Raw genomic sequence first — 20,978 nt, 5'->3', positions numbered from 1 at the left:
AATATGCGACGATGTCGGTGTCCCGTGCGGTTCTGTAAATATTCCCTTGATGCGCGCGAATCAAACTCCTGAACGCCATGCTAGAAACAAATCACAACGCATCCCATCCCATCCCACATGCAGTCCTCAAATATCTCCGGAATCTACGCACATATCTGAATGCGTCGGTTCTCCTCCGTCCCGCTTTGCCTATTCTACGAAGCTAGACCGCCCGGATTCGAATTGTGGCCGCGCAGAGATGGGCCGGAGATTGTTGGAGTATCCGTCGCTGTAGCCGTAGTGAATGGCCTGAACAGTCGAGTCCTCTTCCCGTCGTCTCCTCCAGACGCTCCGGTCTGACAGCTCCGTTCCGGCCCAAATTGTGCGGGCAAAGATATACCAGAGGTCATGACACGGTCCGTCACTGTCATAGCCCATCGCCTTCACAGTCGCATCCCTCTTTCCCACCATCCTCCTTCAAAAAATCCACCGCAACAACCAATATACGACCAAACACACCCCCACCAGAATCCCCGCCAACTTCAACACGGCGACTTTGTTCCCCTGACCCGCCATGGTCCCTAGCCGTCTCGCGGATCCTTTCAGAGAAGTGGTCATGTTGCTGAAGGTGTCGGAGGTGGAGTCGATGACGTGTTGGTCCCGCGCATTGTCGTAGATATCGATCGTGACGTTTCGCAGGGCGGTGACTTTGGAGGAGAGGGCGGAGAGGGAGTCGTTGTTTTGTCTTGAGGGAAGAAGAGGGTTAGTGAATGGGTTAATGGGAGGAGAGGAGGAGGGGAAGGATACCGTTCGCGCTCGTAGGCTTCGGACATGATGGCGGTCTTGTGTGGTTTGGCTGCTTGCGTGAAGGGTCGTTGGCAAGATTGTGAGCGAATCTTTGTGTTGTCTGTCGCCTTGAGAGTTGTATGAGCGTTGACGTCGGTCCCTTGATCGTCTGGCCGGAACTGGGTCCGCAAGGTACTCGCAACGTGCCGAGCGCGGAACGTCATGTGCGGGACTCAGCCTCCAACTCTCGACGACGACTTCACTGCTTCACTTCTTGAATATAACAATATTACCTGAGATCGAAGTTGTTTGTTCAGCACAACAATCGTCTAAGATGGGGTTCATCAACAATCCTCTGCCTTCGTCCATGCGAAGCGAATGCAAGAAGTGTAAGGCAGACACACCTTCATATGCTTCATTCGCCCGGAGTTTATTATAGAATTAACACTGACACTTCCTCCCAGGCGGCAAGATTTTGGCGTCCTTCATTGATCCTCGACAAGCATTTGGACCGTAAGACTCTTGGACAGACGGCCTGCAGCGAAACTCGAGAGTTCTCCTCTAGCTTCGTCTGCAGGTCTAAGTCTGCATTTATCTACCTATATATGAGCTTCAGCTGACGTTGCGCTCTTCAGTGATAAAATCATCCCGCCCTCAGTACTTTCAAACGCCAAAGGTCTCGCGATCATTACCGTCTTCAAAGCCGGTTTCCTCGGCTCCGCACGATTCGGAAGTGGTGTGGTCGTTGCACGACTGGCAGATGGAAGTTGGTCGGCTCCCTCAGCCATTGGAACAGTAGGAGGAGGCTTCGGTGGACAAATCGGCTTCGAAGTTACCGACTTCGTCTTCATCCTGAACGATGCGAGCGCTGTGCGGACTTTCTCCCAAGTGGGTTCGCTCACCCTCGGAGGCAACGTCAGTATTGCTGCGGGACCCGTGGGACGAAACGCCGAAGCAGCGGGCGCGGCGAGCTTGAAGGGCGTGTCTGGTATATTCGCATACAGCAAGACCAAGGGTCTCTTCGCAGGTGTCAGTCTGGAGGGAAGCGTCCTGATCGAGCGTAGAGACGCCAACGAGAAGATGTACGGCAGGAAATTGACGGCGAGGGAGCTGCTGGGAGGCAACGTGCCGGTACCACCACAAGCCGAACCTTTGACAAGAGTGCTGAACTCACGCGTCTTCGCGGGTGTGAGCCGGGCAGGCGACGATGCCATGTACAACGACGTCCCAGTCTACGACGATTCGCACGAGGATGTAGTGTGGCAGGGTAAGACCGGCTCCGCATACGGCGAGGGCGTGAGGCGGGACAACACCGGCATGGGCAGCAACGATGAATGGGCGTCTCGGGATAAGATCTCGAGAGCTTCGACTTGGGGCAACAGCGATACCTACGGACGAGCCAACCCGAGCGAGACATTCGACAGTCTGCAAGGCAGGACTCGAGCGCAGTCAAATGTCACCGGCGATCAATCCGACTATGTCTACAGTGATCGCAAAGGACCAGCACCTGGTCGACCTTCAGCGCCAAAACCGGCTTTCAGCAGCGAGAAACCCAACTTCGGCAGGAAAGCATCAGCCGGGCCAGGACAAGCGATCGCGAAATTCACATTCGACGCAGACCAGCCCGGAGATTTGGGATTTAAAAAGGGCGACATCATCACGATTGTGAAGCGAACGGAGAACGAAGCGGACTGGTGGACGGGCAGGATAGGTGGCCGCGAAGGCATCTTTCCCAGCAATTACGTCGAGGTGGTCTGACGCGATCAATGGGTCAATGGTCAGTTTTGGGAAAATTTTGTCAATGGTTGGAGGTTCTCAGATCGGACTGGCTTGCGTCTATCAGATCCTATATACCCTCTTGCTTTGGGATCGCGCAGCGATGAGATTGGTGCTTTGCGACGGCCGCTTTGGCTTACGGTTGATCCGAATACTCAAGACGCTCCTTTGGCTATGGTGCATACTGGTTATGAAGATTTTCGACGTGCAGCGGTGTACTGACTCCGCAATAGACGGTGTAGATGTTTGTACACTGCGACAGCGCAATTGGTATGAAAAGGGAATGAGATTATGAGATGAAATTCTTGCTTCCAATTTCTATAGTTACCTTATCATATGAGTTTGCTGTTGCGCTGACTATGAAATCATTGCATTCATGCTCTTCAACGAGCGGCATTGCTACTGCTCTCTCAACAACAACTCCACAGCTCTATCAACCCTCAACCCATCACCCATGTCCGTCGTCCTCAAAGCCTCCTTCGCCTTCTGTTCGGGAAATCCCATCGAGACAAGCTGCCGCACCGCGCGTAGACCCGTATCATCCGCAAATCCACGTCCATAATTGCGACCCGCCAGCCGACTATCCGCGTGCACACGCTCTTCGATGATAGGTGCCATATTCCGCGGCGCCGACCACTGCTGTGCGATGGGCGATACCGCACTCAATAGCCCGGAGCCGGTGTCGCGCGGTGTAGGCGAGATAGGAGAGATATCTGTCCACCCAGACCTCACGCTCCTCACGCTGTTCTGCCTTGAGCTCATACTCATCGGACGCTCATGTTCCATGTCTATAAGAGGAAGACGTCGATAGTCGCTGCTCTGTCTCCTCAATCTGATCTCCGCCGCGAGAGAGCTCACCCGTCGACGATGGAGGTCTTTCTTCGCCTGTTCACGCGGATCGCTGAGCACTTGTTGCATTTTGGCAACTTGGTCTTCGTAGCAGCGCGAGACGGGTTCTTTGAGGAAATTCCGGCGACTAGCTTGAGGCGACCATTGGGTCCAGCCGTTTTGTTCTGCGGTGGCGAAGCCGAGGGCTTCGTTGATTGAGGCGAGTTCGGCCATTTCGAGGACGACGTCGGAGCCGAGAGTGAGGAGGTGCAGGGTCCATTCTTCGAGAAAGTGGTCTTCTCGTGTAAAGTCGCCGGGTCGCACGTTGCAGTCGTCGAAGACTCCGTGTTGTCTTGCGAGTTCAAGTTGGCCGTGGTACTTTTGCAGCAGAACTGTCATACACGTCCAGATTTCGGTCATGTCGAAGAGCTGAGCGGCGGAAAGTCCTCCCTCATTCCCGCGTGCGAAACATTCTGGTGGGTTCAGCAGGACGCTTGCAGAGTAGACGTCGAAGTTGGTGTCCACTGTGGCGGAAACATAGTCCTCATTTGCGATCACGCCGCCTCTGAGCCAGTCGATCTGGCCGGCGATGTCCTCCTCGCGACCTTTCCCACAGCCGAAGATTTTGCAGAAAGTCCAGACTCGCCAGAAAGCATCGTTGAATCGTTGGGCCTGTGAATGGTTGACGTCGGCCAGTGCAAGTGCTGTCTCTCGTCGGATGAATGTCTGGCATTGTGCGAGGATCAGTTGCTGCAGTCGTTCAACGACCGCCTGGTCCCTTCGATAGCAGCGCATGTATCCCAGAGGCGTGTCCACTGCTGAGGATAGGTTCGACCTTGTCGTTCCAGTTGGCGGACGCCACTCTCCAAATTCCCACAATGCCGGAGAGCCGTTGTAGGTGACCCTGTGGAGAAGATACATTTCATTCTCCTTGTAGATTCGATACATGCCTTTGTTCATCAATGCCGTGTTCATCAGATCCTTGGGAGATTCGAGCGAGCTCAAGATATGTAGAAGAACATCTTCGGTCGTCTCTGCTTCTTGGTAGATCGCATAATGATATCCGGGTATTGACTGGCCGGCGCTTTCGATGGAGTCAATTTCGTCGACCATGACTTTCGACAGCGGTCGTTTTGAGGACTTTTTGGGCAGGGAGGGCCGCATCGAGTTCGATCGAGATGCAGCGTACATTTTGGTAATCGATATGCTGGCGGCTTTTCGCAGACCACCGGCAAACTGTACGTTTGTAGACTCTCTGAGCTCCGCTTCCGAGCGTCGACGACTGGGTGCATTGCCGGAGAACACCGCGGATGCGCACCATTCGCGCTTGCGAGATCGTTTGGGGACAGGCGGCGCGACACTTGGAGGCTGCATGACCTTGCGAACGCTGCTTGTTCGATGCAGCGTGCCAGATGAAATTTGCGGCCAATCGTTGGGTCCGATGCCTTGCTCGAGTATCCTGCTTAGACGGTCCACTGGCGAATAGTCGAGTTCGTGGTTGAGAGCGTCTTCGGCCTGACTCCAAGTTGGACTGGTGGGAGACGGATCCAGCAGGAAAGATGAACGCATCGGCTGCATCCGCTGCGGGTCGTCCTGATGTTGTATTGAATCTTGGCCATCGAATTGTTGTCCTCGGTGGGCAGACCAGCGATCGTCGCATTCTTGTGCACTCGCATCATTGCTGCAAAGGTCTAGCATAGAAGCCGGTGAGACTTCGCGTGAGCTACAAAGTCTCCCTACAACCAGAGCAGTCTCAACGCTGGTCGCTGAGCTCCGGCTACTGCACGCCGAACTTCCTTCGACATGTGAGATCTCCGACACGGGAGAAAGTGAACGCTTGGACGAAATGCTTGGTCCTCGGCTCGAAAGGTGCTGGCCTAGACTATATGACCTGTCATCTGCTGCGACGCATTGTGTAGGCGTGTCAGGAGATGTCTCAACTTGTACTGATGGCGGCGCCAATACAACAGGACGTGTCGGCCGTGGCCTCAAGATCTTGGTAAGGCTATTGACTTTTCGGATCTGCGATTCCGGAGTGCTGTGAAGTGACGGTGAGGTCTGGTGGTTCGCGGAAACTGACGACATGGACGCAATGGTTGAGTCCTCGTTTGTGACTTGCTCCTCCCAGCACACCACTCCGTCGACCCATGTCCCGATTCGTGTAGAAGAACCGCCACACACAGAATGGTGGTCGATCGCCGTTGCATTGTTCGCAGGGCAAAATTCGTCCTTATGGGTTGGCGCTGTTTTCTTGATTGATGATACGATTTCGTTATTCGGATCCGTGGCCATCCGCTCCTCCAGTGAAGCCAACTTCTGCACGCCAGCAGGAGGAACGGCATAGAGAACTGTCTCGTTAGATGACTTCTTGCGTGACATCAGCTTCCTGTGTCGACCGGCCATAGTGATGTCGGCTCGACTGCGTTCCCGTGCATTCCGCACAAATATCGGCTTGGGTGTTGCTGTGCCTCTGCGACTGAAAACCGAGATGTTTCTTCGAGGGCCGATGTTGTCGTCGAAATGTGGAAATGGCTCTCTGACCGGAGACATTATCGTTGAAGGATCCATCGATCCCGAGAAAGCCGGTGCTACGACTTCAATGCGGCTGACTGCGTTGGCGGGATGTCAGCGTGGCGTTGCGCGAATGTCCTTGGCCTGCAATGCTCCAGAGGATATCTCGATAGATAAGTCCAAAGTATAGCCAAAGCGATCCACTATAGTATGAGCCAAGACTGCAAGACAATGTTTAAAGTGTGCTCAGAACTTGCGTCCGCCTGGGCGGAGCGGGCGAAGTCCTGCCTTGTGCTATATGACACCCGCGTACCAACGCAGAGCTAGGGCCGGGAACGTATGGCTCATGCCATTGCATGCTCAACGCCGGGGTGACCCAGGTATGCTAGTGCCGAGCCAGGTACCGATCGTATTCGCTGGCCTTGAGGAAGATGTCGATGGGCTGGCTGGACTGGCGGAGATATGGAATCGCGTGTGATCGGGTCCTTCAGCCTCGACATCGTGCATCTGTAAGAGGATGTGATGGGGATTCCAGAGGCCACGCTTCGCGACACGAACAGCGAGCAATTGAACCTGGAGCTGGATCCCCATGTTGGTATGAGGTAGTGTGGCGTAGTGATCCTGTTGAAGATCGCTCAAAATAGAGCACTAACTCGGGTTTGCACAGCCATGGTGTTGTGTCGTGCTAGACAATCGCAGATGAATACTTGACCGGCCGAGTTCAGGCTGTTGGATGGTCGACCCGTTGGCTTTCGTGCATTGTTTCTCCCTTGAATCCGCTGCGTTTCGTTTGTGGTTGTAGAATTCTGCTCCTATGCGTTTACTCTATACCAACGGTATGAGTTCTACATGATAGTAGCGCGACGGAACACACATCTACCTCGAGAAGCACGATGGATGGGAGTCCCGCATTGATCTCAAATGAGTTTCGATAAGACGTCAGTACTTCATGAGACTGTTATTATGTCTACCCCATGCTCTGTCTCTTCCCTGGACTGAGATCCTGGATGAATCCCGGAGCACGAGGTTTATACGAAAAGTATTTTTGGAACCCTCGTGAGCTGTCGATCAGCCACTGCTGACCTCACCTTCCGAACCTCCCGACCGGGTGACTGCTTTGTCGCTTGAATGGTCAGTCGTTCGGTAGGGTGTGTAGCGACTTTCTCGGGCCACGGCGGCCAGCGAGTTGATGCGATGCGCGCTCTGACATGCATGCTTCAATGGAAGCGAGATAGCTTGGAGCTGCCCATGCGTTCGTGGTAGCTTTGACCATGGCGATTGATTTGCTGCAGGAAGATAAGAGAACTTTTCGGACGCTGGTCGACAAGCGGTCGGTAAGCTGTTCCAGCCGCACTATGCCTGACCATATTTCCATGCCCAGTCCGCCTGCTGCTGCTTTCGGTGACAATGGCGGACACCTTTGCCCGGGATCCACCACATGCAGAAGTCGGAACGTGCAGTGGACTGAGGACGCCGAGCTTCGAAGGATCGAAGGATCCTTAACACTGACAGCAGGCGAAAGGCTGCGGTGCAGACGACCTACACCTGTCAAACGTTCAAACGGTACCCGCTCACATCCTCAGCTGCGTCTCACGGTGCCTAGAGACCATTCCCAACATGTTCTCAGACGACCGAGACTCTCATATAATGGTCGGAGCGGAACTTTTGAGCACTCTTCGAAGATGCTTGGATCGAGCAAGACCTCGCAGAAGCCTGTTTTTCTTCATGAACTCGACCGATCCTAGTTGAGTTCGGAGCTGGACAGCCACGGACCGTGTCACAAGGGCTCGTCTCGCCTCGGACATGCATCTTCGAAAACTACTCGGCGATATGGTGCTGATGTGCCCCTCCGCACAACTACAAAGGTGCATCTTTATCTCGCGAAGGGTTCGATTGGTCGAGACCGCGGAGGTGGCGCCGGATCATGCACACCGAGGCGAGATACATGCAGCTTGCAAGCTTGCGATGAACAATGAAGGCATATAAGTCGATGACCGGGCCCCAGCTACGTCCATATGCCAAGAGCTCTCTGTCTGCAATGCCTGCCGTTGCATCGCGCGGTCCAGAATGTCGCATTCATTCACCTCGTCCACGAATCCGAAGCCGAGTTTATGGCACAGAATGCAGAGGTCGGTGGGCTGGGCTGTCAGTTGACCCTTGCTCATGGACGGACACGCAGCTGAGATCAATCACAGTCTGCGAGAACATATGCGGTGCCGGACTACCTCGAGAACTCCATCGATGAGAAGCGTCGACATGATTTGCAGCTCTATCATCGCAGGCTACGAAACATTGATCGCAAGTATCTCATAGAGGGCATTGGCTGGCTCACTGATACCGATGGTACCGCATATTCTGGCTTCATGAGCGGCTCCATCGCGGACAATCTCGACGAGCTCCATCAACAGTTACAAAAGTTCGGATCGAGCTCGTGCAGATCGATGATACACGGCTTCAATGTCAACATGCACTCGATCAACGAAGGCCTAGCCCCTCGTCTAAAATTTTGGACTCCTCCGACCACCGTAGAGCATCTCTTGCTGCGAATACTCAGTCATCACTGGAAAGATGCAGCAAAACGTATCAGGGTCGCGTTGAGGCAGACCCAAAAGCAGGATCCGGCTCCGCTTCGCTGGGACTTTCCATCTAAAGCTGGTGCTATCAAAGCCGAAAGTCTGGACGTCGAGATCAATTGGATTCGCAATGCTCCAGTTCTGTCTACCTTCCTCAAGTCCATTGACTGGCCAATATACGTCTCTGAGCCGTTCGCAGTAAGGCCCGTCATGGATAAGGTCAGGATTATTGACGCGGCGCCGGCAGGATCGGACTACCAGAGCATCTTGATCATGAGATCGTCTCCACTACCGCTCACTAGCATCAAGAGACGTTATGAGATCGCTATCAAAGGTTTGGCCTCAAAGGATGTGCTGGACAGCCAGTCGTACATCCTTCTATGTGTTGTATTGACCGTCGTCAAGAATGACACGATGTTGTACATCGAGGCAACGACGAAGCGACTGGACGCAATGGTAAGTACTCGCAGGCTGTGTGAAGCTTTTGATAACAGACCGTGCCAGGAAATGTATTCTCGCCGCAATCCCTCAAGTTCCAAGGTCCAGTATCTACTACATACTCAAGAATGCCACAACTACAGCGCTCGAGCGTGTCGAGCCAACGCAATCATCGCCAAAGACCTGGGCAAGGAGATCGAGCTACCTGCAGCTTGTCGGGTGCATTATATCTTGCATGACGACCTGCAAGCTCTTCATCTTGATTTGAACTACCTTGCCGACAGACTGGACAACAGCGCCATCCAGATCGATAGACTCAAGCGACTCACTATGGATCAGATGGATATGTTTGACAAGCGCCGGAACAGGCTCATTGGTATCCTGATCGCCATTTACGTACCCCTCGCATTCACTACGGTTCGTGCACGCTGCGTTTCAACTATTCAAGTCAGAACTGACAAAGCTGCAACAGTCCTTCTTCGGGATGAACATTGCGGATCATTCAACGTTCAGCTACTGGACGAATACGACCGCGAGGCACGAAGACTTCAATTCCTCGCTGCCGTTTGAAAGCACTGGGCTCGACAATGTCTTCTTCGGAAGCTATTTGCCCATCGCCGAGCAGAACAACTACTGGGGACCGCCGAATATCACCGCAAACGGCACCTCCGTCAACGCCCGCGTCCCGACCTGGTTCCTGGATCAGAACAACATCACTGATCTCGCGGAAACCAACTATACCTTCACCTGGAGCACCAGTGATTTCAGTAGTGACACCGTTGCATACGCCGCAGATCTGCTCACCGCAGGCTGGCCGAGCTGGCAGCTGAACCGCAATCCCAACGCCACCGCTAACGCGACCTCGGCCACATGGACGCAAACGAGTCTACCCGGCGCTCATACCTGGAGACTCCAGACGTTCTGGATCGTAGCAGGTAGCCTCGTGCTTGGAAGCATCGTCGTTCCCATCATTGCAGGAGTCACGATCCGCTTCCTGGCGCGGATGTCGATTTCTCACCGGAAGAGGTTCCGGGCCATCGTCTCTGTCCTATGGCTTACGTGAGTCCACTCTCCCAGCTCGCTTGACTCGATGGCGCTCATCTCACTATTCCCTTAGGTTCTGGGGCCTCGTAGCCTCATATAATCACAAGGATCCGAATACTCCCGCACCAGTCCTGCTTGGGCTTCTCGCGCTCGCGTGCGCGGAGCCTGGCTTGGGTGCGAGCCTATTTGTGTACTGGGGGCAGACTGGTTGGCTGTCGCGAGCGACCAAACCACTCGTCGGAATCTTCATGATATTACAGTATGCTGGTGCTTTGTCAGGGAGAAGCGATGCATACAACCATCCTCTCTTTATCATAGCGCTCCTCGGATGGAGTTTTCTTCTCTTTGAGTGGACTTTTGCACACTCGACGCTTCTATAACTTGCTGGAGTATTCATATAGTGATCAGCACAACAGGCAGTGTTCCAATGAAGACGGACGCGTTCTTGCGTAATGTACACCAATGTGTGAAAGGGGTATTTCCTCCATGCAGCGCACTCGTACCTCAAACGCCTGAAACGCACACTCCATCGAGCCAGCCCAACACCAATCACGGACTCGAAGACAGCATATTCCTCTTCCAGACCCATGCAAAAGCAACCGCCACAGATATGGAAGCTCCCAAACCAATATACAACGCCGTCCGATCTACAGCATCCTCATCGCCTTTCGGAAACGCTTGTGAAGGAAATGTCGCACTTTCCGCCAAGTGGACGAAGAACTCGCTGATCGACTCCCAATTGACCGACACGTGCAGCGGCTTGCCAATTTTCAGCTGCTCGCAGTACACATCCGGCTGAACCTCGGTCCTCTGCACCGCACGGTCCTGGTCGGCTTTGAGCGCAACGTAGACCGAAGGCAGGGCGTTGAGGTTCGGGTGGCGCTCGCGCATGTCGAGGATGTGGGCGAAGCTGTCCGGGTCGCTGCTGTCGTACGTGTAGCAAAGTAGGTCGCAGGCGTCGAGTTTGGCTTGGTTTTCGAGGATGGCGGGTTCCAACTCGCCGAGCTCTTCGAGGATGAGGTAGCATTGTTTGCCGCCTTGGAGCTCGACACTGTTGACTGCTGTCTGTGGCTTTATAGTTGGGTGATATGTACTGCTGAATGGGCGATTGAGAAATGCATTTAGGAGAGAGGATTTACCGCTTTGCGCAGATCCTAGCACGTAGCAGAGAAAGACGTTTCGTTCGACCCGACCTGGTTTGTTTCGTCGCTTGCGCGCTTTGGTGATTCTGAGCGCTGGTGTTGTGCCTTTGCCTTCGGAGTCGAATCCAAGATATGCAAGATACTCGAGGGTAGTCTTGGGATTCTCGAATGTGGTCATACTCCACTGAGCGAGCCAGCCTTGCAACGTGATATAGCCAGCCTCGTTTCGTACCGTGCAGCTCGGAAACGCGCAGTCGATCCATGATGGTGGCATGCCTGGTGTTGGTGCAAACAAGGTCGCCAGCTCGGAATTGCTGAGTCCTCCGTCGTTGTCCTTGTCGTGTAGTAAGAACAGATCAACGAAGAATCGATATCCCGCCGGTGACAGTTCGGCAGAAGCATGTGCTGGAATTTCGAGCTTCGGATGGAGAAAGTTGTCCTTCAGGCTTAAGCTGTCTGAGTATTGAAACTTTCGCAATATGATCCAGATGGTCTCGTGTCTTCCCTTTTCAGCGAACATCCGGTTTAACTGAATAAAACCGTCCACGTCTATTCCTTCCGTCAATTTTGGTTCATCCAGAGATTCATTTGAAGCCAGCCTGGATCGTCCGATAGCTTTTTTAATGTTGACCAGGTCTTCGTCCGAAAGTGGCTTGTCGAAGCACTTTAGTTGGAAGTCGTGAATCTCCTTATCATTCAAAATGCCATCCTGATCGCGATCGCAGAGGTAAAACACCCTTCTGAGCGCATCCACTGCTGCAGGCTTCAAACTGCACTCCTTGGAGTCGTATATTGGCGCAATTGGATGTGTGACAGCTTTCTGACATAAGAAGAACACCTCATTGATGTTGTGATGTTCCCTGGCACTTGTCCGAATGCACGAATCGATCTCCTTGAACTCCGCCATGACTGGGAGCATTTCATCCTCCACGATTTGTGCTGTACTCGTCCCCGGCGTGAGATCGCTTTTGTTCGCACATAGCACCACCGGCACGTTCACACCCAGCGAGCGGAAGTGCGGCATCCAAAACAAAGCGACTCTTTCATAGCTGTAATGATCGCTATAGACCAGGAGAATCACGTTGCATTTCCGAAGCTCTTTTCGTAAGGCGTCTCGCTCTTGCGGGAGGGCAGATGTATCGACGATTGTTGTGGTGACATTCTCGGGCGTTCCTAGACTCGGCGGAAGGGTGATGGGAGGGAGGACGGGTTGGATCTTGGTCGTCACAAAGGTGTCTCTGACTAGAGAGGTCAGAAGTGAGCTCTTGCCAACGGACTCATCGCCGCAAATGACTATGCGGACTGAGATCGAGGAGTCAGTAGATGTTCACGATCGTTCCAACGGTCTGGGCAGTTTACCAGTCGCCATGTCCGGGACGCCGACGTTGACTTGCAGTGCTCAGCTGATGCGATGCAATCGATAACCTCCTAGCTCTAGAAGATCTTCGTAGCTCATGCACGTGGCGCGTGAATTGAGTTCCAAGCGGCTGATGAGATGAGGTGGAGCAGATGTGTGCTACCGAGCCATATTCGTCTCAACTCCATGCCGCACGTCGAGGACGATACCTCCATACTTCATTGCATTTCTCTTCCCCGAGTGCAGTGACCGACAGGGACGTTGCTCGGCGGGGATGGAGAGTCTACAGTGCCTCCTCGGTCTCACGGGCGGGATGTGGGGAAATCCACGATCGACGACAACACGAAGTGCGATCGAGCTTCCTTTGACTTCGTGCCTCCCATGTTACTCCACCACTTCGACAGAATGGCATTTCAGCGACGCATTGTTTGCTCATGAGACACGTTTCTCACTGCTGTGAGCTCGTCCTTCGCGGACGCACGTCAGAACCATGTTGTAAGCGGAGCCTCACTATCGATAACCCCACGATGGCAGCAAGGTGTGCTGACCGCAGGCCATATGTAGTGTCCTACCACCTCCGCCGCGATATCCGTCTGGTAATCTCTACACGGGCATGCCAGGCGGAGGACCAATGTAAGTATGGCAGAGCGTGCCTCTCACGAGTCGCAGGCTTATGACGTCGGAGCTAGGAGGAATCCTGACCATCCACCAGACTCGAGACGAACAACACTCTCGAACACCCGACCGGGCCAGAGTACCAATTAGTCCTTGGAGAGGGCGTGTATGAACTCAAAGACGACCTCCACATTGCGACTCCGCCTCCACACCCAAGCGATGCGCCGCAACCGAATACAAATCCTCTTGCAACGACAATCGGACCTCCAGTAGCTGGAGTGAAGCTCTCCATTGCCGTCCTCGCGCCTCGTAGACCTCCCACCCAGAACCTATTTCGATTCCACACCCACCAAAGCGGTCGCTCCCGCATTGCACCGAGCATACAAGAAGAGGCCTACAGTCCGAGGAGTGAAAATGGGTCAGCATTCAACGGACTAGATTACCCGCAATCTTCCTTTGGAGATGGAAACCCGGCGTTGCTGCCAGCTGTACCGGCGAAAGGAAAGAAGGACCAAAAGCCGAAGCCGAAGAACAACATCGTCAAATCCAACTCGTCGTACGTTTCGAGGGTGATACCACACGAGAGTCTACCTAAGAGGTTGAGCGAGCGATCGCCAGAGGGCTTATTTGCATTCGCCAACATCAATCGTGCTTTCGTGTGGCTCGACTTGTCATCTGAGGCAAAGACGGAGAACTTGACCAAGATTCTCTTTACAAAAGCCAATGTGCTGTGCCACGATGTTAACCCTCTCACCAAATCCGCGACACATCTGGATGTGGTGCTGGGATTCAATACCAGCGACATCATCTGGTACGAGCCCATGACGCAGAAATATGCGCGATTGAACAAGAATGGCTTGATAAATCCGTCCGCCGTCTCGACGATATTATGGCTACCCAATAAGGAGAACTTGTTCATCGCATCCCATACGGACGGCACGCTGGTTGTGTACGACAAGGAGAAGGAAGACATCGAATTTGTGCCCGAGGACGCACCGATCGAGGAGAATGGCCACGCTCATGGTAACGATCTGGCAACCTCTAGGTTTCAGATCAAGAAATCGGTACAATCACGAAATCAGAAGACGAACCCGGTAGCGGTGTGGAAAGTGTCGAGCATGAAGATCAACAGCATTGCCTTCTCTCCCGACGGACATCTCCTAGCAGTAGTCAGCGACGACGGCTCTCTCACAATCATGGACTACGTCGCCGAGCGCGTTCTCGACGTCTTCCGGTCGTACTATGGCGCCATGCTTTGTGTAACCTGGTCGCCGGATGGTCGGTATGTCCTCACCGGAGGACAAGACGATCTCGTCAGCATCTGGTCTATTGAGGACCGTGCGCTCGTCGCGCGCTGTGAAGGCCACTCGTCCTGGATCACAAATGTCAAATTCGACCCCTGGCGTTGCGACGAGCGGAACTATCGCTTCGGCAGCGTTGGGGAGGATTGCCGTCTTCTCCTCTGGGACTTTTCGGTGGGTATGCTCGGTCGACCAAAGGCGGTGAGGCATCGAGGTAGCATCTCGAGCCATGTGCCTGCGGATCGCAAGCACAGCATGTCGACGGTTGGGAGATTGAGGAGCACGTCGAACCTCACGCAGACGGCCACAGCCGCCACCGCCGCAGACGAGCCGGAGGAGGAGGTTGTCGTGCACGCGCTGGACTCGAAGGCGAGCACGGCTGTACTGCCGCCGGTCATGTCGAAGAAGATTGGCGATCATCCGCTGTGCTGGCTGGGATTTGAGGAGCACTGCATTTTGACGTCGTGTAAAGACGGTGGGTCACTTTCTGCCCATCCTTACGTTTCCTGGATTCAGAGTTTCGTTGGGAGATGCTTGGACCCACAGTGGTGTGATCTATATCGCTGACCATCATGTTTCACAGGCCATATTCGTGAATGGGTGCGGCCGGGTTAGGAAGCCTTTTACAGTGCTGCAGATGAGGAGGTGCACACGTCAGAACCGGATACATTGCTCGATATGCCTACAGGCATGCATCACTGAGTTGGCGAATGCCAGCCATCTAATGAGGCAAGTCGCGGGAAAGTTCGAAAGAGCGGTTCTCTGCAGGGCTGGGTCCATCCATGTGCCAACAGTTCTCGTTGAACGCACGTGGGTGTCCCATCCTTGCGCTTCCCTATTGCAGCCATTCATTATCTGACAATCTACGCCAATGCGTGATCTCTTCTCACCAGCAATCGGCTCAACTTGAAGGCAGTCTTGCAGATCCAACAAGAAAGTCTTTCCGGACACACCGCGGTCGAACAGACCAACAATCGTTCGAAGCAGCTGTAGGAGAATCAAAGTTTAACATTAAGCCGCAGAACCTTGGCGGCGATCGACGGTCTTTGCATGTGCTGCACTGCTCCACCCCGTCATCCACATGCCTCGGGACGGGCCCTTATCTAGATTTCGTCATTCGCGCGAACTTTTTCGTTCGGGCGCGATTACTCCCACGTTGTCGTCTTGTTGGGAGGATTGAGTTGGATAGAACCTGGAAAGGGTCCATTAATGTTCTGCCCGTGAGATGCTTGCTGGTCGTTCTTTGTGTTGGGTTGGCAGGGAGGCACAAGGAGAATGGTTCGGCGAGCAGGCCCGATAGCAGCCAAACGGTCTTTCCAGCCTTGCCAGGTCGTCGTCGTCCTTCCAACGAGAGGTCCTCCATCGGTCTCTTGTGAAGATCGCTTTTCATTGTTCTCCAGCAGCACATTAGACCGAACACACACATCCACCCGACCCTTCATTCATCAGTCGATCAATCTAACCATCGTCGTCGTTGTCGATTGTATTACGCCATCAACCAATATCCAGCCGGTCTCACTGCGGCCGATCACCGCCGAATCGCTATCTCATCACTACCGAACCCAAGCACAGCTCTAGCTTGCTGCGTTTCCACCTTCTCGCAGTGTCTCTGCTGAACCTGGATCGCATCCCACGTCAAGACTGTCGTCCTTGGGTTTTCTCTCTTTCTTACACTGCAACTTAACACGACCACTCACTGAACGACATCATCCTCGTTGTTGACCTCCCCCACTGCGACTTCGTCCACTTACTACGACCACATCACGACTCATCATAACCTCGATCGCTGGCAGATGAGCACAACCTTGCGGAAGATACTCCTCCGTCTACTATCCTACAAGGACCGCTGAAATCCTGGCGAATAACACCAGGAACAACGGTCTGTCCTGGCCGGCGAGTGTGCACGGCGTCAAGATACCCAGCATGGTGCCCACCCCGCGATCATATACGAGCGGCAGCTCACGAAACAAGGCGACACTCGAGATCATCCCAGACGATCGCTTCATAGTCTTCAACGGCGGAGAACATGAAGCGGCGACCTTCAAACTCACGGGTCGTGTGCGTCTCACCACTCCGGAAGCTATGAGCATCATGAGACCCAAGGTGCGACTGGAGGGCAAACGCAAGATCAGCTGGTGGTACATGGGAGGAATATCGACAGGAGAGGTCATGGATAAGCGAGTATTCTGGAATCAAGAGCAGAGGCTAGGCATCGAGAGCGCACACAAGATCAAAGCGGGAACCATAGAATGGCCGTTTGAATTCGATCTGTCTCCCACCATGCCCGAGAGCGTAGAGGGTCTGCGAGAGACTTTCATAGCATACCACCTCCACGCGAGCGTTTCACGGCCTGGCTGGAACGCAAAGGATATCACGGCACAAGAGCACATTCGTATCGTCCGGACCCTGGGACAGGATAGTATGGAAATGACACGGTCGCGAGTGAATGCGGATATCTGGGCGAACAAGATCTCCTACAGCATCTCGATACCGACGGACGCGATAGTATTTGGCACCTCGGTGACGGCGGATGTGGAGCTTTCACCGATCAAGAAGGGCATCACACTGGGCAAGGTCGAGATGAAGCTGATTGAGACGGTCGTCAAGCGGATACAAGCGAATGAGGTGCCGGATGTTCGTGGAGATAGGTCAAAGTCAGAAGAGACGGAGGTTGCAAAGGCGGAGATGGACTTTCCGGAACACTCCAGGATAACCTACGACGACGATACCACTGACAACCCGACTCTCGCGGACGAGATGTACAAGTTCCAGGCGACATTGCCGCTGCCAAAATCGCTGAATGCATGCCGGCAGGATGTGGACTCGCACAGCATCAACATCACTCACCGGTTCAAGCTGATGGTGAACATTCACAACCCGGAAGGCCATGTCTCTCAGCTAGTGTGCAGATTACCAGTCAAACTGTTCATCTCACCGAACTTGCCAGTTGACGAATCGAATATGGTCTGCGGGAATGCGAACGGTGTGTCGGATGCACAATTAAACCTCACAGAGACGGCATTAGTTGCACCTCCGGAGTACGGCCGACATCAGCTCGATCAGATGTACCGCGATATTGACCCGAGCGGCTTCATGAGCAGAGCAGGCTCAGGTCCAGGAACACCAGCCGGTCTCATGAGCCAAAGTCGCCGAGGATCGCACGAGAACATCCTCTCTCTCAATGGCCTGGCCGAAAGCGAAACACTCTCTTCCACCAACCACGGCAGCGCCATGCCCTCCCTCCTGCATTCCCGGCTAGCCGACCTCCAAGAAAGCGACTCCGTCATGAACGGCCGTCCAATCCACGGCATTCCTCGTGCCATTCGCCAACACAGCCCGTCAGGAGGCACCTCTCCTGCCCCAGGCTCCGCCGACCCCTCCTCCTCCTTCAACGACCATACCTCCCCCTATGGCAGCTACATCCTCCGCGGCACACCACCCCTCCGCACCGACGCTTCCTATTTCCACCACTCCACCGGCCACTCTCCACACACCTCGGCACCCATGTCCCGCCGTACCTCCGGCGACGGTCTCGACAGCCTCCACCAGCAAGACTACAACATGCAAGACCTCACTCGCGTCCCCTCCTACGGCGCCGCGCTCCGCACACCCGGCGCCGTGACACCTTTTACCGACGGCCCACCTTCATATGTCGAAGCGACGAGTCGTCCGCCTTCCCCTCCTTTATCTCAGTCCGATAATAACAGCCCACCACCCGCGCGTCCGGGGTTGGCGCATTTGAGAAGTGGCGCCAGTACGCCCAGTTCCGGGGCGTCCACATCGACGCTGACGAGGAGTATGGCGGGGTTGACGATGACGCCTGCCAGTGCTGGCGTGGGGAGGAGAGAGAGTGCGACGCAAGGGAATGGGGGACTGTCGAGCAGGACGCATGATGAGGAGTCGAGGTTGAGGATGTTGAGGGCTAGGACTTAGGAAGTTCGAGGCAGGAGGTTCGGGAGGAAGGTTAGAGGATGGAGGATGAAGGCTAGGGGATTGGAGTTTGGATGGCGGGAATATGGGGTGGAGACGTGAGCGGGACAGAGGGCAGGGGTGTTTTCGCTTGCATCCGGGCATGGATATGGAGTGATTCAACTTTCGGAAAGATGGCGTGGGCGCATGCATTGGAGAGAGATGGGGGAAACACTGCTCGCTACTCACCTCTTTCTTGCATTTTTGGGGTGTTCTTTCGGGCGAAGCATTGGGAATGGTGGATACTTTATGCTTGGATTGCATGAAAGGAGTCATACACCAGACACGATATTCTGGACGATCATTGCAAGACGATGAGAATTCTCGAGAATGCAACTTTGAAGTGATGGGAAGCGGACTGTGTTTGTCACAAATTGCATTGATGGCTTTGCATGTATGTGTCTCGTCGTGCATCGCATCTTAGTCCACGGTTTATATCAGGCATGATCAATTCCTCCTCGTTCGCGAAAAGGAATCGAATATTGAAATTTGTCGGGTATCATCTCTCCACCAATTCATCAATCATCTCAAGTTCAAAACGACATCCCAATATAGTCGCTCGCTCGCCGAACCATCTTGCTACATTGGCTCCAGGCATTCCCTCGTAAATTCCAAAATCATCATCGAACAATCAATCAATCAAATCAACATTCCCAAAACCAATCAATCCCAAAACATGGTCGTCGGTCTCTCCCTCCTTCCTTCCTCCCTCTTCTTCCGTCGCGAAGAGTCCTTTCGAGGAACATCTGCGGTGGTGGGAGAAGAAAGAGGAGGTTCACGTATCTCTGTGCGGTAGCTCTCCCGTCGTCGTTGAGAAGGTTCGGGTTCGTAGTATTGTGGTGCGGATCTCCGGGTAGTGTCCGGAGGTGAGGTGGGGTATGAAGGAGCCTTCGGGAAGTAATCTGTATCCTCGTACGCGCTGTCGACTGCTTCGTCGTCGTTGAGGGAGTCGACGATGACGGTGGAGTAGCGCCGGTCGGAGGAGGAGGACTTGTGTTTGGAGTGGTGCCGGTGAGACTTTTTCCGTGGCGATGAGGCGGGTTCCACGATGACTTGTGCGCGTTCGGTGGTTTCGTTGGAAGGACGACGGGCTGGGATGGGGTAGGACCGGTCATAGCTGATGATGGGTACCGGGCGAGTGGTGTGTCTCTGTCGTCGCTGCCTCAAGGCATAGTCCATGGAACGGAGGAGACCTCGCAGGTTGGTGTACGGCGCGGGGATTTCGACGCGGACGAGCTTGGCTCCATCGTCCTTGGATGCGGTGGTGGAGTAGAATTCCCCATCGAGGTGGTAGACGTGGTACGCGACATCCTGAGCGAGACCCAGACCGATGGAACAGAGGCTATCTCCTCGCAGGAAGACGTTGTGTGGAGAGTGGCATGATGGGCAGTGGCGGGCGTGGTGTTCGAAGTGGTAGAGGGACCAGGCTTCGGTTTGGGAGAGAGGACGGGAGACGGCGTTGTTGGAGGAAGGAGCGAAGCGGACGGCTTTGGTGGAGGGTGAGGTGGGTGTAGTAGGGAGGGTTGTGGAGGGAGTGAGGTTGGTGGGTTGGACTTCGACGATGACGGGACGGACGACGTGTCGCCGTGAGGACGACATGGTGGGATTGAGGGTGATGGTGATGACTAAGGGTTGGGTTGTTGGGTGGATTGGTTGGATGGTGAGGGTTGGTAGGCGAGTCAATGCGACGGCGATCGTCTTCGAGGATGGTGAGGTGTGTGTTGTATGTTGTATGCGTCGAGTGGAGAGGGGCAATTGGGCAGTCGGGCAGTTGGGCAGTTGGGCAGCAATGAGATGAGTGGGGTGATGGTCGAATGGAAGAAGGGGAAAGAAAGCTGCTCGGCGGATGTCAGCTCGAAGATATACCACCTGCGTGACTGGTCCGGTGAGAGAGAGAAGATCAAGAGTGCAGCGGCCTCTTGCTAGACGATGCAGCTCCACAGCAACGAGGCGGCCATGCCAATGATGACTGACACTCTTGACACGCGGAGACTGGAACGAGACGAGCAGTCCGGCCAGGCATCAGGGCTGTGTGAAGACGTCGGGTGTGAGAGTGACGTGAAATCCGGCTCGCGCTAGGGGAAGGGAGGCATCCAGGTTCCATTGACACGGGAGAGAACAGTCATCTCTCTCTCTCTCTCTTCACGCCATGGCCATGGATGCCTTGGAGTGAGAGGTGTGGTGGTGAATGGACAGCAAGACAAGTCAGAGCCTGAGGCAGGGAAGGGCGCAGCTGCCTTGAGCCGAAGACTGAGCCACCATCGGTCCAGAGATGGTTAGCGTCAGACGATGGATCAACTAGCGGCGCGTTTCTTCTTCCTCCCCTCCCGAGATGAGACGAAACCTCTCACAAGTCACAACCGCATGTCCGAAACGTGGCCGTGGCCGTCAGCTCTCATCTTCATGTCTCTACCTCAGAGGAGGCTAAAGTCTGAATCCTTAGCGTTGTTTACCTCGTGTTAATCTATAGCTTCTATATCTTTACTAATTAATATCTTAACAACTACACTATAGAATTACCTATAGAAACTCGTATGCTAATCGTTAGATATCGCTTTATTTATGCGTAGACGTTTAAAAGAATTGCGACGGTTCTATACCTTAAGAGCGCTCGAACAGCCTAGTTACTCTATCGCCGAGTACGAGCTCGCGCCGGTAG

At 54.1% G+C, this 20,978-nt stretch overlaps 8 protein-coding genes across 8 annotated transcripts; 5 read left to right on the top strand and 3 right to left on the bottom strand.

Moving 5' to 3' along the window:
* Positions 1-456: 456 nt before the first annotated feature.
* Positions 457-812, bottom strand: MYCGRDRAFT_40070 (uncharacterized protein; the record flags this gene model as incomplete). Its single annotated transcript, XM_003853019.1, has 2 exons — positions 457-724; positions 787-812. 2 exons carry the CDS (start codon positions 810-812, stop codon positions 457-459), a joined length of 294 nt encoding a protein of 97 aa, XP_003853067.1.
* Positions 813-1,035: 223 nt separating this feature from the next.
* Positions 1,036-2,523, top strand: MYCGRDRAFT_71332 (uncharacterized protein; the record flags this gene model as incomplete). Its single annotated transcript, XM_003853297.1, has 3 exons — positions 1,036-1,154; positions 1,230-1,278; positions 1,401-2,523. The coding sequence occupies 3 exons, from the start codon at positions 1,100-1,102 to the stop codon at positions 2,521-2,523; spliced, it is 1,227 nt and encodes a 408-aa protein (XP_003853345.1).
* Positions 2,524-7,895: 5,372 nt separating this feature from the next.
* MYCGRDRAFT_92686 (uncharacterized protein) lies at positions 7,896-9,954 on the top strand (the record flags this gene model as incomplete). Its single annotated transcript, XM_003853298.1, has 4 exons — positions 7,896-8,009; positions 8,076-8,909; positions 8,994-9,308; positions 9,364-9,954. The coding sequence occupies 4 exons, from the start codon at positions 7,896-7,898 to the stop codon at positions 9,952-9,954; spliced, it is 1,854 nt and encodes a 617-aa protein (XP_003853346.1).
* Positions 9,955-10,484: 530 nt separating this feature from the next.
* On the bottom strand, positions 10,485-12,622 carry MYCGRDRAFT_71330 (rho-like GTPase; the record flags this gene model as incomplete). The annotated part of the gene is made up of 2 exons (XM_003853018.1): positions 10,485-12,379; positions 12,437-12,622. 2 exons carry the CDS (start codon positions 12,444-12,446, stop codon positions 10,485-10,487), a joined length of 1,905 nt encoding a protein of 634 aa, XP_003853066.1.
* Positions 12,623-13,047: 425 nt separating this feature from the next.
* MYCGRDRAFT_109196 (uncharacterized protein) lies at positions 13,048-15,238 on the top strand (the record flags this gene model as incomplete). The annotated part of the gene is made up of 3 exons (XM_003853299.1): positions 13,048-13,067; positions 13,147-14,825; positions 14,934-15,238. The coding sequence occupies 3 exons, from the start codon at positions 13,048-13,050 to the stop codon at positions 14,963-14,965; spliced, it is 1,731 nt and encodes a 576-aa protein (XP_003853347.1).
* Positions 15,239-16,273: 1,035 nt separating this feature from the next.
* Positions 16,274-17,551, top strand: MYCGRDRAFT_40355 (uncharacterized protein; the record flags this gene model as incomplete). Its single annotated transcript, XM_003853300.1, has 1 exon — positions 16,274-17,551. A coding segment is annotated over one exon (1,278 nt), but the record flags the coding sequence as incomplete, so codon positions are not given.
* A 30-nt stretch (positions 17,552-17,581) lies between these two features.
* Positions 17,582-18,283, top strand: MYCGRDRAFT_85779 (uncharacterized protein; the record flags this gene model as incomplete). Its single annotated transcript, XM_003853301.1, has 1 exon — positions 17,582-18,283. One exon carries the CDS (start codon positions 17,582-17,584, stop codon positions 18,281-18,283), a length of 702 nt encoding a protein of 233 aa, XP_003853349.1.
* Positions 18,284-18,913: 630 nt separating this feature from the next.
* On the bottom strand, positions 18,914-20,123 carry MYCGRDRAFT_104228 (uncharacterized protein; the record flags this gene model as incomplete). The annotated part of the gene is made up of 1 exon (XM_003853017.1): positions 18,914-20,123. The coding sequence occupies one exon, from the start codon at positions 19,916-19,918 to the stop codon at positions 18,983-18,985; it is 936 nt and encodes a 311-aa protein (XP_003853065.1).
* Between the last annotated feature and the right edge of the window lie 855 nt (positions 20,124-20,978).

This window comes from Zymoseptoria tritici, chromosome 4, assembly GCF_000219625.1.
Source record: "Zymoseptoria tritici IPO323 chromosome 4, whole genome shotgun sequence".
NCBI classification, from domain to species: Eukaryota; Fungi; Ascomycota; class Dothideomycetes; order Mycosphaerellales; family Mycosphaerellaceae; genus Zymoseptoria; species Zymoseptoria tritici.
Note: the sequence above shows the minus strand (reverse complement) of the source record. Positions and strands in the feature narration are given on the sequence as shown.